Here is a 15,823-nt window from a genome sequence, read left to right as displayed (position 1 = left end):
AGGCTGACCTGAATTGTGCGTGACCTGTCCACTGACCCCTGTGGACAAGGGGGTTGTTTTTAGTGCCACATGGGGGGGATGTGGAGAAATCAGGCAAACACACATGTGAACGAGCACCTAAAACTGTAGGTCAACAAGCAACCAAGAATGATTAACGATTAATGTTTGGCTGCAAGTAGGGAGTCACATTAGCTTAAGATAACCTTCAGAGAAAAGAAATGGACATTTTTGTTTTGCTGTTACTATAAAAGCAAACTGATTTACTGAATGTAGTGTGAACTCCCTGCAGCAGTTTTTGAATCTGAATACATCTGCATAATAATTTCTGTTTGCCCAAATAGAAAAATCCATGTAAATTGTTGGGATTAATAGCCACGTGCTCAGTGTTTATCTCACTAAATGGTTTGTTTTCTTTGTGAACTTGAATTACCATCCTATCATTGTAAAGTTCAAGTCAGTAAAACTCTTTATATTTAATTGAAAGAATAAAATTGTGTTTTTAGAATGTAGAAAATCCTATTATTAAATGTAATAACGCATATAAATGTATAATTCAATTCAATATAATTCCCACAAGAACGATTAAAAAAACCTAACAAAACTACAAATGCTGAATCAAAACGACAAAGGTGTTGTTGTTAGTTATTCAAATACAAGTATCTCGGTCGGTATACTTACTGACAGTATGTGTATTCTGTTTTGATATAAAGGAGAACGAGACGAACAGCTTAAATCATGTAAGTAATAACATAAAATTAAAGCAGGAAAAAGGAACTTTCTTTGAGTACTCTTCAAAGAAACTGATCAACAGTTCAGCATTTTGATAAACCAGAACCAACTGTCACCAAATACATTTGCATAAGATTATTGTTATATTTGGACACTTGAACAGAAACAAATGACTCAGTAATTTCTGTTACCTATAAGCAGTAAACTCATTTTAAGCACCTCTTCACTCTAATGTCCTATATATAATAACCCACTGTGTTTTAAAAACATTTTACATCACACCATAGTTACAAAATGGACAGTGTCGCTTATTTGTTCTCCTCTTTATGCTGTATTAGCAGTGATTATTTGTCAGATTTAAATGATTGCTATTCATTCACACAATGAGGTTTAATCTCAGTGTATTCATGTCATATGACAATGTTCCATACCTAAGCAGGTAATATTGTTACTGCAAGAAAGAGACTTCTCAATATCTTAATACAAATTCCACATTATGGCTAGCCATAATTAAACCTCTGTTATAATTGAGTATGACTGCCCTGTTGCCTCTAAGACAGTATCTGATTTGGTAACAGAGGCTCAGTCAGTGAAATGTTTATAGGGATGATGATTTAAAAAAAAAAGGCATTGTTGATTAGCATAACTGGCACAGTACCATGTACTTTAAGATGACAAATATACATCCAGCTTCTTCATATCGTGTCTGCGGCTCAGACAGATGTCCTCAGTAGGAAAGGTGTCTGGTTTTAGAGAAGTCTTATACAGTGTGTCATCTGTGCATATGTGTACACACACACACTGGCATATGGACTTTAAATAGATACATAATACACTGCTCAAAAAAATAAAGGGAACACTTAAAAAACACATCCTAGATCTAAATGAATGAAATATTCTTATGAAATACTTTGCTCTTTACACAGTTGAATGTGCTGACAACAAAATCACACAAAAATGATCAATGGAAATCAATTGTACCAACCCATGGAGGTCTGATTAGGAATCACACTCAAAATTAAAGTGTAAAAACAAACTCCAGGCTGATCCAACTTTGATGTAATGTCCTTAAAACAAGTCAAAATGAATCTGTGTTGCTTCCTGAGTGGACACTATGACTTCACAGGAGTGTGATTGACTTGGAGTTACATTGTGTTGTTCAAGTGTTCCCTTTATTTTTTTGAGCAGTACATTTATCAAGGTATGCTTATAATGTAAATATGTGTGTAGACATGCGTGTGTTTATAGAGAAAGGCAGCATGGTGTTAACAAAGAGGGGGCCACACTCCCATTCATGCGCATCATCGGCCTCTTGTGGGCAGTAGTGCCCATGCACGGCGTTCATGCAGTCTGAACAGATTTGCTGAGTGGGAGTGGATAAACGCGCAAGTACATGCACGAGGTGACCAAAGAGCCAGTGAGATTAACTAAAACTATATATTAACATTTTAGTGCAAGAAAAGGGAAAAAAACATAAGGTATCCACACAAACAAACCACCAATCATTGTGTGATACTATTCTTTGACTTCCCATGACACAAGCTTTACTGTTATTGCCATTATTATGATTATTACCTTTTTTTCCTCCTTTTTTCTGAATTCTCCAGTTATTCATGAGTAAACGCAATGGTGACTGATTCAACGGCTAAAATGAATTTAGTGATGTGGGTAGGCTCAGTGTGTGTATATGCACACATTATTAACTTTGTATATCAGATCAGCTGTTAGAAAGGCCGAGCGCGATCTAAAATGAGCTACGCTGAAACAGCTTCTGCTGCAAGCGGAAGTTAACAATGGTTAATTGTGTGCGTGTCCCCCATCAGACATCTTTTGTTGAGCGGAATGGAGAGAGCAAACCCTAACTAACAATCTCATGGAACACATTTCGGCATGCACCAACAGCAGAGTAAACAGGAAGGTGGGAATGAAGACAGTGGAAATTGTTTTTAGATGTATTTATTCTTCAAATGTATGCCTATTCAATTTACTGTGCTATCATCAAATAAGAATTTAATGATGACATAATTCCGCCCTTGAGACTACAATAGGTCGAATGAATGATTGTGGTAATATGCTTAAAAGGTATGATTACATTTTACAGTTACAAAATGTATGATTCAGAGATTAAATGTCTATCTCTATTCATCATTATTCAAAAGACAACATATATAACAGTACTTCAACTCAGTGATCATTGAAAACAATTAGATTCTACAACACATTACAAATAAAGGCCTCAATATATTTCATTTAAAATACAAGTGAAAGAGGAGAATGTGCTTGTTTTCAGCAATGTTCACATGTAAACATTTAAACACGTGCACTTGAAGCAGAGGAGCATCTTCTTAAAGAGAAATTTTCGCAGTCTGCAGGTGACAGATTGGCAAAGAATCAGACAGTTCAAAAGTAAGACTTGTTGATATTAACAAAGTGCTTCACTTTATAAAAGCATAAGTATAAAACTGTATTGTCAGAGACAAGAATCAGCCCACAACATCTTCCGTTCTTAACCGGTAAACATGGCAGGTAGTGTAAACACATCTTTAACCTTTCAGAAAACATTAAAAATGAACTGCTTCTGCATTTGTTACTTTCCTATAAAAATGTATAGGATAAAGGCATTTACTCATTACGAGAATAATCTGTACACAAGTTGAAGACAAAGACAAAAAAAAAATTATAGTTTAACTCTTAAAAATAGAGCTCTGTGCTACAATTACACACCCGAGAGGAGTCGATGAAAATAAAACTTAACTCAATGACAAAAGGCAATGATGCATAAAAAAATAACACTATGTGCAGGCTGAATGAATGTCGGTCTGTCGTACAATGTTTCTCTGTCCAGAAGATATTGTGTGTAATGAATCCATCTCTCTGATTTATACAGTTGATGCTAAACTTGCATATGAGAGACAGAGGCAAAGAAGTTGCAGTATTGAGATGCACCCATGGCTATCTTTCGGCGATTAAAGAAAACAAATATCTTTCAGACTTATGCAGGTATAACACGAAACTCTTCACCATTTAGTAAAAGGAAACAATTTACTGCTATGTACAATACAATCATGTAAGATTCAAGATACTGCATTATGTCTCTCTCTTTATGAAATGCAAAGAACTGTAGCACAATCAGAAACTACATGTAGTCACTGGTTTGCCCCTGCAGACTGCACAGATGTTAACTATAATTAGTTTTGCCTTTTCATGGTCCTGGCAGTGGTACATCACTACTATAATAGTCAACAGATACATTGATACATTTGGTAGTTGCTTAAACACATTCTCCTTCTAATACTTATGAGGTGCATACATTTGGGATTTCCTCTGTCAGTGTTTATAATATAGTGGAATGGAAAATGTAAAATTCTGCATTAAACTTTAAAGAAACCTGTTTATTTAGGTTGAATTATCACTTCAGATTTTGTTTCTGTTGTTCACACTGAATGCATCCTGAATTCACCTGGTTTGAGAGATAACGATGTATTCAGATTTAAATACAATTAACTGATGTCTCCCTGATCAGCGATTATAACAGATTCTTATATTGTTAATTACTAGAAAAAGGGGGTGGTAATCAGAATTTCCAGAATCAGGGCAATGACTTAACCATCCACTCTGTTCGGTCCACTCTTCGCTAATGTGTAGTGAAAGGACAAGTTTTCACATTTGAAATGAGGAACCTCAATGCCCTCGGCTACAAAGTGAAGGAAACCTCACGAGAACATCACATTCGAAGCTTTGGAAACAATTCCGCCTAAATCTTACAAATTTCCTTAAAGTTTGATGGTTTGTATAAGATTCACATAAATGTGTTTCATATTTTCATTTCACAGAATAGTTTTTTATAAATATTTATTCTATTTAAACTAACACAAAAATAAGAGTGGCTTACAAGAAAGAATCAAATAATAAGAAAACCTTATTTGTAAACTTTAGAACAAGTGGAGTGATGATGACTCCACATGTTACGTCCTGTCTCGAAGTCTGTCCAAAGAGAGGACCAGAGTGAAGGTTGTGTGACTGTCCTTCTGTCCCACAGCTGGCAGATTAAGACCCGTGTCTAATGCACAGCTTTACTTTTCCTCATCAAAATCACAATCTGTTGATGCTCGGCTTAACTCTGATGACTGTAAAATCAGCTTAGTTACTGCGGTCTCTAATCCACCCCATCGAAGCCTTGTGCATTCTCAATGGCGATATGAAGTTTGTCTCTCAGTTCCTCAAAGGACTCATAAGGAGGAAGATCCAGTCGATTGAAGCTTTAAGAAATGCAAAGATGGACAAAATCATACATCAGCGATGGAGAAAACATACATTAGTTGGATTTTTCAATTAACAGGTAATAGATATCAAGAAGTGAGACAAGATTTAGGCAGTGAAGCTCTGACATGGTGGATTGTGAGTGCTTGCTTCCTGCATCCACTAGAGAGCTCCAAAAAGCTATTAGAATCTCAAGAGTACAAAGACATTTTGAGGCAACACTGTACATTCCTGCCATTTTACTAGCTAAGTTGAATAACATTGCATTGATAATCTGCAGATTTTCTGTACAGTCATCTATTTGGTCTTTCTGAATATTAGCTGAGAGTTAACTTGATTTCAAAAATGTCCAAATTAAATCATTTGTGACACTGACGAAGAATCGAGGTCAAGTGCTTACCATGTGTGGGCTCGGGGCAGTTTGTCACGTGTTCCCCACTGCTCAATGGTGAACAGCTGTGGTCCGTTAGACCCTGGGAAAAAAAAGGCTATTAAACACCAGAAAAATGCATACAGCTGTGATAAACTTTAAAACAGGTTTTAGAAACTGAAGCCAAAAGTTTATCAAAGACAGGTGTAGCCTGCCAAAGGAGGAGAGATACAAAATGTGGAATGAGCAGATAAGATAACTGGACATCAGTTATAGCAAAAACCCAAAAAAAACCATATAATCCTAAACATGCAGTCCTCCAAAACATTTTATCTACGACCCCGTGAGTAAGAAGTTTGTCTTACCATAGAGTTCAGCAAACCCATTCATTGGGACCCTGGATGTGCCTGTCACAAACTGTAAGAGCCGGATCCGCTTTTCTGCATCCATCAGCAGTACTGTCTATAAAAAGCCAAGCGGAGTGTAAACAAATAACTTTTTAAACAGAGGAGAAAAACCACCTAGATCCGCAGCTCAGCTTAGCAGCTCTAGGCATAGAAGGTTGCCTTACTTTCCAAAACCACTGGATGACTGCGTGGTTGGGACAGTAGCCATTCTTGTACTTGGTGTTTTCCCTCCAGTCATTCACATCCACATCACCCAGACCACACATTAGAAGCTGTAAAAAAAAAAAAACAAGCCACACAAAAATTTAGTTATGCGTGTTTTTTTAAATAATCATGATAAATCTCATTGAGGTGAACGGACAGAAAACACACCTCGAGCTCATTTTCATCAAAGATCTTGATAAGATCTTGTGGTATCAGCTCAAAGAAGCCCTAAAACACAAACATATAGTGCATCAGACAATTATTTACTACATATATCGATTAAAAAGTGGTATTATGTGCCTCCATTTTGTTACCTCCTTGAAAGCAGTCATCTGCTTCTGTATCCTGTTCACAAACCGCCACTGCATCACCAGGCTGTCCAACACAACATGAGCACCAATATGGAGATCATTGGTTCAAATGTGATGAAATGAGTGTTTATTTTTGAGAGGAAAAATGTTGCTTACTGGATGTATTCCTTTTTGTTCTCATTTGTGACGACAATCTCTGCACCGCCTGGCTTCAGCTCATGCTGGTGAGTCTAAATGGCAGATTCATGTTTCAGAAAAGATACTAAAAACTGAGTTTCAAGCTAGAAAAACCCCAGAATCAACTTACCTGTCCAAAGAGCTCTTCATCGATAGTGAACCTCAAATCTAAATCTGTTGGGTCATTCTCCAAAATCCACATCAAGGAGTTGAAATATTCACTGTCCTGAAAAAAAAATAGAATATATTGTAACATTACGTGTATGTTTGGAAATTGATTCAAGAGATTTATCAAATGCACTCCCTAAGTACAAAATGTACTTTCATAGGTTTTTTTTATATTTTTTCTGCGTGAAAACTGATAGGAAAACACTGCTTTTAACAGTGTATGTGCTTGATATCACATTTGCATCTATAAACAGTCTATTAGCAATAAAGACTCAGAATTTTCCAGTAAAGCAGCAGACCATAATCTCTTCCCATGTTTAAAAACTGGTCTGAAGAGGATATTTAGACATTGAGAGTGAAATGGTATGGCACTCACAACAGACTCCATGTCCTGCAAAGTAATGGGCTTCTGCAGCATCATCTTGTAGAAAGGACGAATGAAGAATGCTAAGAAAAGGCAAGCAAAAATCTCACAATCATTAAAACTTCATCCAACTTCAAAATGCAAATTAAATAGCCGAAGGAATTCCAGTGGTGACTAGATTCTTGAAACACTTACCATCGAGCAGTTTTCCATGGTACACAGCCATGCCTGCTACACGGCCAATGAATTTAAAGTAGGACAGGTGGTCCTCGTTACATAAACCTGAGTTTGGATTAATCTGCAGTGTGTAGTTATCCCTGAAAGAAAAAAAAAAAACAGATCGTAAATAACATGAGAAAACACATCCAAGAAGAATTAGACATTCAGTTTCACTCCGGCTCAGAAATAATCATAGATTTAAGTTATTTCTTGCGGCCAAGGAACTGGATCTTATTTCTTTTTTTTCAGACCCCCAAAAACAGTCTGCAATAAATTGTACTTAATTGGAGGTATGGTTTGCCATAAATGACAGCAACCCCACCATGACAAATGTCTGTCCTGAATGGGTTTCTACTGTTTTCAAGCCAAAGCAAATGTGGGAGTATGTAAGCATTTACACGATATCTGGACATATTATCGGACTCTTAAATGTGCGGACTCACGTGGCAGAATATTCAAACAGTCCATAGTATGGGTTGAACATCTCCTTGGACATGAGGAAGAACCACTCCCGGGCCACACCACCATAGTCCAAACCCTTTTCTCCCTCAAACTCCACCCACAGTCGAGCCTTAAGCAGGTCTGCCCTCTTGACTGAGAGGATACGCCGGTAGGAGTCTTCCAGCACTGTGTTTCGTTTCAGCTTCATCTCAAAGCGGTTCGGGATGTCAGCCTACATCAAAGGTTCACTTTTAATGAAAATTCATTATATTTTCTAGCTTAAGTTCACAAGGCTTTACCGCATAAAAAAAAAAAAATGGGAGAGTGATAATATTTGTACCAATTGGGATATGTTTTCTAACAAGAAGCAGACTCTGAGGACACTCACCGGTTTCTTCAGTTTCTTGCGGAAGTAGTCATACTTCTGCTTGTAATCTCTGGAATAAGGCACTGCCTGTAAAAACACAGGACAGCATTGAGAGTTTAAAAAAATCTTAATGCTGTGGATGTACCCTGAAATCAATGATGCAATGACAGAAAGAGTGTGTGCTTTGAAAAAGCAGCTGAATTCTTAACCATTTGCGTAGCCAGTGTATGTGAAGTAATGTGGCAGAACAGTGGACCGATTCAGGTCTAAAACATTACTCTTCAATGCCCAGAATTTAGAGTAGAGCAAGTTGCAACCAGAGGTGGTCCATTCTCTAATTAAGACACAACATCCTCATATCCACATTGTGGCTCACAGAACCACCTCCCTCTCCTAACCTGACATTAGCCCAGCTCTGACAGTTCTGTCATGGTTCCTTTTTTCTGTACTTCATCCAAAACACTGTACCATAAAAACACTGCACCATCTATAAAAGTGACAGCCACTATCCAACCCTCAACTCAATTACATTAAGACAAACATTCAGAGAAGCAAGATGGTACAAGGTGTTCCACCCTTACCATTTTTCCACTACCATTTTATTTCAGGATTGTATAAAGGCTGTAGACCTTTTATGAATAATCATAAATGAGTTAGCTTTTTAAAAAAAAATGTATTTCAAAGAATAAAATGCTGAATGTGAATACTCGTGAATACTCACTGGTCCAGTTATGGCTGAGTTCTGTAATCTGGGGTCATCCCATTGTGTGGTCCTGGTGTCTAGGATACATAACGCAGTGTCAGACAACAGCTCACTAGAGACTTCATCCATGATCATGAATATTTGAGTGATACGCACTGTGATCTATGTAAAATATCCTTTCATCAGTGTGCACCCTCTCCTCCCAACCAGGCTGGGGAACAAAAGAAAGCATATCTTTCTTTAACACTACTGTTCTAAAACTTTTGTGCCATGTCTCAGCCTTTGGGATTAATAAAGGATTATCTTTATTTGTCACACATTGCACAGATATTGCCAATTGTGATGTATTCTCAAACACTGATAAAACACCAATAATCTCTTTTGAGGGTTAAAGGCTAAAAAAGGTAAATGTTTTCTTTAATTTAGTATCTTTATTCTATGAGAAAAAAAAACTTACATAATACAAGGCATTACAAGCACTACAGATTTAAGTTTATAGGAACATTTCCTTCACATTTTAGCAACTTCCTGTGACTAATAAACTTACTGGCAGTGGCCCAAGATCAGATGGGTCAAGTGAGGGTCTCCTCCTCATTTGTACAGGAATCTTCAGCCTGGGGTCTTCCTGCTCAGACGTAGACAAACAGGATGGGATATGTTCATACAGACATGGGAGATAAGGTCACCTCAACTACTGAATACACATGTTGCTAATTCATATCAACATAACTGTTCACTTCACTATTGTGATAAAAGTTGTGTATTTTACACAATATTTTCAACAGTGAAGTGAAATGTAACCTGTTGCCAGAGTACATAAGACATTTGTAAAACCTGTAAAAGACATTGGATGTTCATAAACATTCAGTGGGACATACACGAGACATATGTTTCTTTAAGACCTTCGTTTATGAAACTTTTTATATATTTGCAACGGCCCAAAATCATGTACGCTTCATTCTTGACATTTACAATTTTAGTTATTAAATAAAAAGCCATATTAGCTCTACAGGATCTGGTCAAACAGAGCAGATCTCAATCGGTCCTTTTAGATTTACTGCAGGCAGACTCAGTCATTTGTTGCATTGAAAATAAACATATTACATTTAGAAACAAAACAGAAAATATCTGTTCTTTATTATCATCAAAAATGACCAGTTGTGATTTGAACATTGAGACTGAGTCTGAAAGCTTTTCCATTGACCCTCAAATTCAGCCTCTAGTGGCCATAAGAGGAAACGCATCTGGAGGTAAACAGACGCTGATATGCTGCATTCTCACCCAGGTTGTCGTCTTTGTATTGTGGTCAATGAAGAAGGGCCTTCCATTGGGTGCGCTGCGGACCTCCCAACCACTTGGTAAGAATCCAGAGTCATATGTGGCCTCTGGACTTGAGCTTTGGACAGGCGGCTCCTCAGGGGAAACAGGTGGAAATGATGGTGCAGAAGCCTGGGATAGTCTAGCACGGCTTTGTGTTGCTGGTGGGTCCGAAACTCTCTGTCATACAGAAAATATATTTCTGAGGAAGTCTTGATACTAGACCATTGGTGATTTAAGTCTTGTTTGATTTTACAGTCACAATTGATTGATGCAATAGAAAGGACGCTAGTAAGCAAGTGCATTACAATTCTAATACATTGGCATCCGTAGGAGCTTCTGAAACCACTCGCCCTATATATACTTTCATCTTCAATAGATTTGAATTGTAAATAGTCCCACTGTGTACCTGAGCAGTGGGTCGTATCCATGTCGTAGTTCGGGTGTTGTGGTTGATGTAGTAGCGCCTTCCTTTACTATCCCGCTTCTCCTCCCAGCCTGGAGGCAGTCCAGCAGAGGGTGGAGGCAGCTATTGATGAACAGTAGGAAATCACTTATCACAAAATTTTAGAAAAATGTTCCTCAGTGCATGAACTGAGAGGATGATGTGCTATAGTACGTAGCTGTTATATGAGGATGACCAACTGTGCACTGTAACATTAGCATTTCCATGTATTACTACAGTAGTGAAATATCAAAATAAACAATTGAGATGAAATGAAATGAATACTGACCAAAGGACTAACAGGATATTCCTCTCCTGTTGACATTTGGGCACTTCCTCTGAGACTGGAATGGCTTGAATTACTAGGATGATCCTGTACCAAAGAAGAGAGGACAAGACTGACATTTGCTCCTTGACTTGACAAACTGGATAATTTATAGACACTTAAAAAAGAGATGTTAGGACAAATTGCTTAGTAGCAAAGAAATTAACCTCTGTCTCAAGTTTAATGCAAAGCATAGATACTACTACTAATAATATAAATGGATGCAAGAGGTATTGTAAATGAGGGGTGCGAACAGGGCAACCAACTACATGGATACTAGAAAAGACTATTTCTTTAATTCTATTCTATATTAGACCATAACGACTTGTTAGATAATAAAATTCTTAAATATAGAAACAGAAAATAGAAAATACCCTCTGGTGTCCAAATTGTGGCAACCACTGAGGGAAACAGCCAAAAAGCAAAGATGTCGAAGATTTTCACACTGTCTCAATAAAACTTGTGATTTATATCAATCCCATCTGTCTCACAAGCTATTTATTGTTAATCTTTTGTGGTAACGAAGGTAAAAACAGATGACTCACCATCTGGCAGGTGTGTTGCTCACCAGCTGTGGCCCCTCTTAGATTCATGTTCCTCACCTCATCGCAGAATGAGTTAAAACCCATGGGGGTGTGGGGTGGAGATGCTATAAACTGGTTATTGCTGTGGTACATGGCGGACTCATCGTCTGTTATAATCTCCCAGCTCTAGACAGCAAAACAGAGGAGACTAGTCAAACACACACTGAGGAAGGTCAGATGCAATAACATCAGTGTATATAAAATGTATGAATTGTTTATTTGGTGGTTACTGAAAAAGGTTTTATTTTAAATTTGTAATTATTATTAAAAAACATGCACTGCGCCCAATCTGTGACAACCAGACAACTGCATAACAATCACTTACATGCTGATACCTAGTCCTTACTATACATTTAAAGTGATCAACATGAAGCAAATTAAACAAAATTATAAAATGCATTCATACGTAATTTAAAAAATGCATGGCTCAAAATATTCTGGAGAGGTTGTTTGAAAACTGTTTTGTGTCTACATGTGAAATCCAAAAATCACTGTCATGTTCTTAAATGTCACAAAGCTCTTTTGGATTATGTATCAAAAATGCTAATAGACATTTGCAAAAACTTGACACCATGACATTATAGATCCGGCATCAGAGTAAGGGAAACCCTATGGATTTCATTTTGGCAGTCATGTTAATGGGTTTGATGGTCTGCATGCTTGGTGTCATACGGATGCCTCAGGTCACCATTAGCTACAGCTCTGTGTTATCTACGGAGTTTGAGACTTCCCTGCCTTACTGAAATCAGAAATGCTTTATTGAACCCGGAGGAAATTGAGTAAAGGGACCACTCATCCCAACAGAGGCCCATATAAATGATCAGATGATAATCATTGTGACGCCATTGCTGAACAATTGACAATACTTTCAATGCACACATCAGAAAATATACATGATGACATTTTCTGTCCTTCAGGCTCTTAAAAGCTTCCTGTATTCAGGCATTAAAGTGCAAAGCAGAAGTGTTTCTGCTCCAAGAATCCTTTAATTGTATTGTGAAATATTTGCAGGACAGAGCTGTGGAATCAACACCATCAGAAGACCATGTGGGGACTTTAAATTCAGGAAATGCAATCCAATAATGGTTGTTATCACAGTGAAAAATTAACAGAGATAGTCTGTGTGAGAATTGCACAGGATGTGTGAACTGCATGTTACTTGGCAACCAATGAATTAAAGGAGGTCTTTTTGTTTCTGGATGCAAAGACATGAGCATGTCTTAGTAGAACACAGCTTCTCAGTCATTACATAATAAAAGGAGAGAAAATTCATTATGCAAAACTGAAATAGTACCTCAGGAGACTCTTGTGGAGTGTTTTCATCGGGGTCTGAAATCTGTCTCCGAGTAATACAAGTCTGCTCCACCTCCCTATTACAATTCTGTCGTCTTTGCGTTGCCACATCACAGTTCCTGTGTACAGATGAATCAAACACATTGTATACACAATTGCGGCAACATTTTAGAGTTAATGTAATTAAGTCATATTTAGGAAAGGAGAAATATTAACTGTAATGTGGGCTGTTGCCACTGGGTTGTTCTGCTCTCATGGTTGACATAGTAGGTCCTTCCAAGGTTGTCCTGCCGCTCCTCCCAGCCAGGGGGCAGAGGGGGCAGCTGCTGACTTTGTCGAGGTCCCGACATGTCTTGAGACTCCAAAAAATCCCAACCAGGCTTCATTAAAAAGGATAAATGTGTTAAAAATGTGTTAAAATAGAAGTAAAGAAGATTTACATTTACTGGCTACAATTTGTGCTTGAAGGTTGTCAGAATATCTGGCAATTTACCTTTGAACACAAGGTAAACTAAATATAAGCTGGCTTTAAGAGTGCTGAATTTCAACGGTAATACATACAGAAATAATGATATTTTGGTATTTGATAATGATATTAACAAAAACGATTAATGTAATCAATGACATGAAACAGTTATGCAAAACCTGCCATCCTTTTACAAGTTATAATCGAAGTCTGAGATGAATAAGCAACAGACTGCAATATACTTTAATTAAGTATTTAAAAAAGAAAGCTATACTTGTTTTACATGCTATCTTAACACGTGTTCAAAGCCCAAGGAATAAAACCCCAATGCCATTTTGGTTAATTATTAATCCATAATAATTTGTGATTCATCCCAAAATTGCCACCAAATTGAACAAGCCGCAGAAATTAAACATTCCCGATAACAGGAAAAGATGTGCCAAGCACTTTGCCAATCGGGCTAATTTTGTGTCAGACAGTGTACTCAAGGCAAAAAATACAGTTCTAAAAAGCCCATGCTCCACATCCTTCCTCTGTAAGAAACTATAAGAAATTTCAGATCATTTTCATTTACTGGAAAAATTAGCTATGTAAATCAGACTTTTGTCCTTTTCATTTTATTAACAATGCAGATAAATAAACAATTCTATTGTGAAACAGTGACAATATAAAGGAATTCTAAAGGGGGTTCCACAAATTCTTAAAATGTGCATCTGAAAACCATAGATGACAACATTTTCCCAAAATTGCTCTGCAGGCAATCTTTAACCCAAGTCTGGATCCACAAAGATTAGAAAAAGGCAGAATAACCTGTTTTGTATTTGATCATGACTCATGAGATACATGAAAAAAAAACCCTATCAAAACTACAGGATGCATCCAGCACAAGTTTGAATCCCATATTATTTTGAGGGTGGCAAAATGTCAGAATTCTTGAGCGAACTGCATAAGTATAGTATGCACATGGGCTCTCTTTGCTTTTTCCACAAAGAGTAAGCGTTCTGAACATATAGTACAAATTCAGAAATATTTTACATTTTTAATTGACCTCAGGTAAGGCTCCACATGGTCACTTCCAGATTTGGCCAATCAGCAGGAAGTGGTTTTACGACAGTAAGATCTTAAAGTGACAGGAGCTCAAAAGACCATTCAGACATAGGATCAATTGATATTTTAAAACTCTGAGTCATGCAAAAGGTACTTCTGATGCAAAGTTGAGATTAGATGGTAGGAATCAATAAGAACTAAAAATATGAATGGAAAAGAATAAGGACATTGTAGAGCAGTGTTATGTAATTCATCCTTTCGAGAGACTTACATCCGCATCTTCAATCTGATCTGCAGCTTCTTCCTCTGAACCTGAGCTTTTCGGCAGGTAAGTCATTTTGAGACGCAGATGGCCCTTAACTCTGGACTTGTGGCTGCATAATTCATATTTGGAGAAAATTAATTGTGTTTACTGTCAGGAATATGTAATCACCCTATTACCAAATACTAACACACACACATAATCTAAATGGTATGAAAACAAGAAAAGACAAAAGATAAAATTATCATGAGATCATGCCAACCTTCGAGGGTGAAGCAGAAAATCCTTGAATGTGTATGGCCTTTCTGAATTAGGATTTTCTGTCTGAGGGGGAGGAAAAAAAGAGAGACTAATGAAGATGAACTCTAATTCTTCAAACATGTTCACACCTCTAAGAACAGATCAAGTTTTCTCCACTGTACCATAACAGAATATTTATAGATACTAAAATATAAAATGATGGTGATAATACACCATGAGGGATAATCTATTGACTTTGTATTTATTAGAAAACAAAAGCAGAAACTTAACATAAACATGTATGGCTATGTTTCCATAACGGTACACAGTGATGTGGAACAGACCACAATCTGAGGGTGAGCATGTTTAGATTTACGGTGATGTGGGTAATGTTGAGGTTGAGTGCTTGTACAGTAAACTTAATTACATTGAACTTATGTGAACCTAAACAAGTAACAGACGTCACAATACAAAGAACAGGGATTTGCAGCAACTGAGGACTCACCGGTATTTGATTTAAGGGGACATCCACCTGTCCAAGAAAGTCATCACGCGTCTGACAGAAAGAGAGAGGGAGTCATACACAGATGTCAGTATCATTTCAAGTATTAAAGCATTCTGAACACACCCACCTACATCAACGCGAAAACTCACACACTTGACTGGTCTAGACATGTTTTTACTCAGCCAAAAGTAGAGTTATGTTCCTGCTGAAATCTGTAGATTATCTGTAGTACTTGAAAGTTATTTAATGTCTATGTGTAAATATACACAATAACATGACTCACTCCTATTCCTCCAGAAAAAAAAAGGCTTTGACATGTTTAAGACATCAGCAACAGCAATGTGGGACTCTTTACTGACCTCTAAGGGTGTAATGTCTGAGTCTGCTGTTGTCATGATCAGGTAGAGGGCTACAGGGGTGAGACATCACTTTTTCTTAAAGTTTCAATAGGACTACCTGAAGTAACTCAGTCCAGATTTTGTAAGATACAAAAACTATTCATTGAATTCAGTCTTTCCAGATGATTTCTGAAAATGGATAAATAAATCACTAAAAAACATGCAAACATCAGCAGCTCAAACTAAAAGGATCCACAGTTGTTACACTCCATGCAATAGAA

The 15,823-nt window shown here is 37.2% G+C and overlaps 1 protein-coding gene across 2 annotated transcripts in view; it reads right to left on the bottom strand.

Annotated features, from left to right (window-relative positions):
• Nucleotides 1-2,671: 2,671 nt before the first annotated feature.
• Nucleotides 2,672-15,823, bottom strand: part of nedd4a (NEDD4 E3 ubiquitin protein ligase a) — a 30,911-nt gene continuing 17,759 nt past the window's right edge. For both annotated transcript variants that reach the window (XM_086174894.1, XM_086174893.1), the window contains 24 exons: nucleotides 15,205-15,255; nucleotides 14,722-14,783; nucleotides 14,469-14,571; nucleotides 12,901-13,064; nucleotides 12,686-12,803; nucleotides 11,353-11,517; nucleotides 10,772-10,855; nucleotides 10,447-10,566; nucleotides 10,002-10,217; nucleotides 9,268-9,345; nucleotides 8,877-8,931; nucleotides 8,739-8,797; nucleotides 8,039-8,104; nucleotides 7,653-7,882; nucleotides 7,186-7,307; nucleotides 7,003-7,073; nucleotides 6,589-6,684; nucleotides 6,438-6,511; nucleotides 6,285-6,345; nucleotides 6,139-6,198; nucleotides 5,931-6,038; nucleotides 5,725-5,821; nucleotides 5,390-5,462; nucleotides 2,672-4,988 (listed from right to left, as the gene is read on the bottom strand). In XM_086174894.1, the coding sequence (XP_086031020.1) occupies nucleotides 4,886-4,988; nucleotides 5,390-5,462; nucleotides 5,725-5,821; nucleotides 5,931-6,038; nucleotides 6,139-6,198; nucleotides 6,285-6,345; nucleotides 6,438-6,511; nucleotides 6,589-6,684; nucleotides 7,003-7,073; nucleotides 7,186-7,307; nucleotides 7,653-7,882; nucleotides 8,039-8,104; nucleotides 8,739-8,797; nucleotides 8,877-8,931; nucleotides 9,268-9,345; nucleotides 10,002-10,217; nucleotides 10,447-10,566; nucleotides 10,772-10,855; nucleotides 11,353-11,517; nucleotides 12,686-12,803; nucleotides 12,901-13,064; nucleotides 14,469-14,571; nucleotides 14,722-14,783; nucleotides 15,205-15,255 (2,436 nt within the window). In that variant the 3' untranslated portion in view covers nucleotides 2,672-4,885. The remainder of the gene's footprint in view (nucleotides 4,989-5,389; nucleotides 5,463-5,724; nucleotides 5,822-5,930; nucleotides 6,039-6,138; nucleotides 6,199-6,284; nucleotides 6,346-6,437; nucleotides 6,512-6,588; nucleotides 6,685-7,002; nucleotides 7,074-7,185; nucleotides 7,308-7,652; nucleotides 7,883-8,038; nucleotides 8,105-8,738; nucleotides 8,798-8,876; nucleotides 8,932-9,267; nucleotides 9,346-10,001; nucleotides 10,218-10,446; nucleotides 10,567-10,771; nucleotides 10,856-11,352; nucleotides 11,518-12,685; nucleotides 12,804-12,900; nucleotides 13,065-14,468; nucleotides 14,572-14,721; nucleotides 14,784-15,204; nucleotides 15,256-15,823) is intronic.

Source organism: Fistularia commersonii, chromosome 27 (assembly GCF_037954325.1).
Source record: "Fistularia commersonii isolate RoL2024-O1a breed Wild chromosome 27, RoL_Fcom_v1.0, whole genome shotgun sequence".
Lineage (NCBI taxonomy): Eukaryota > Metazoa > Chordata > Actinopteri > Syngnathiformes > Fistulariidae > Fistularia > Fistularia commersonii.
This window is presented reverse-complemented; position numbering and strand designations above follow the sequence as displayed.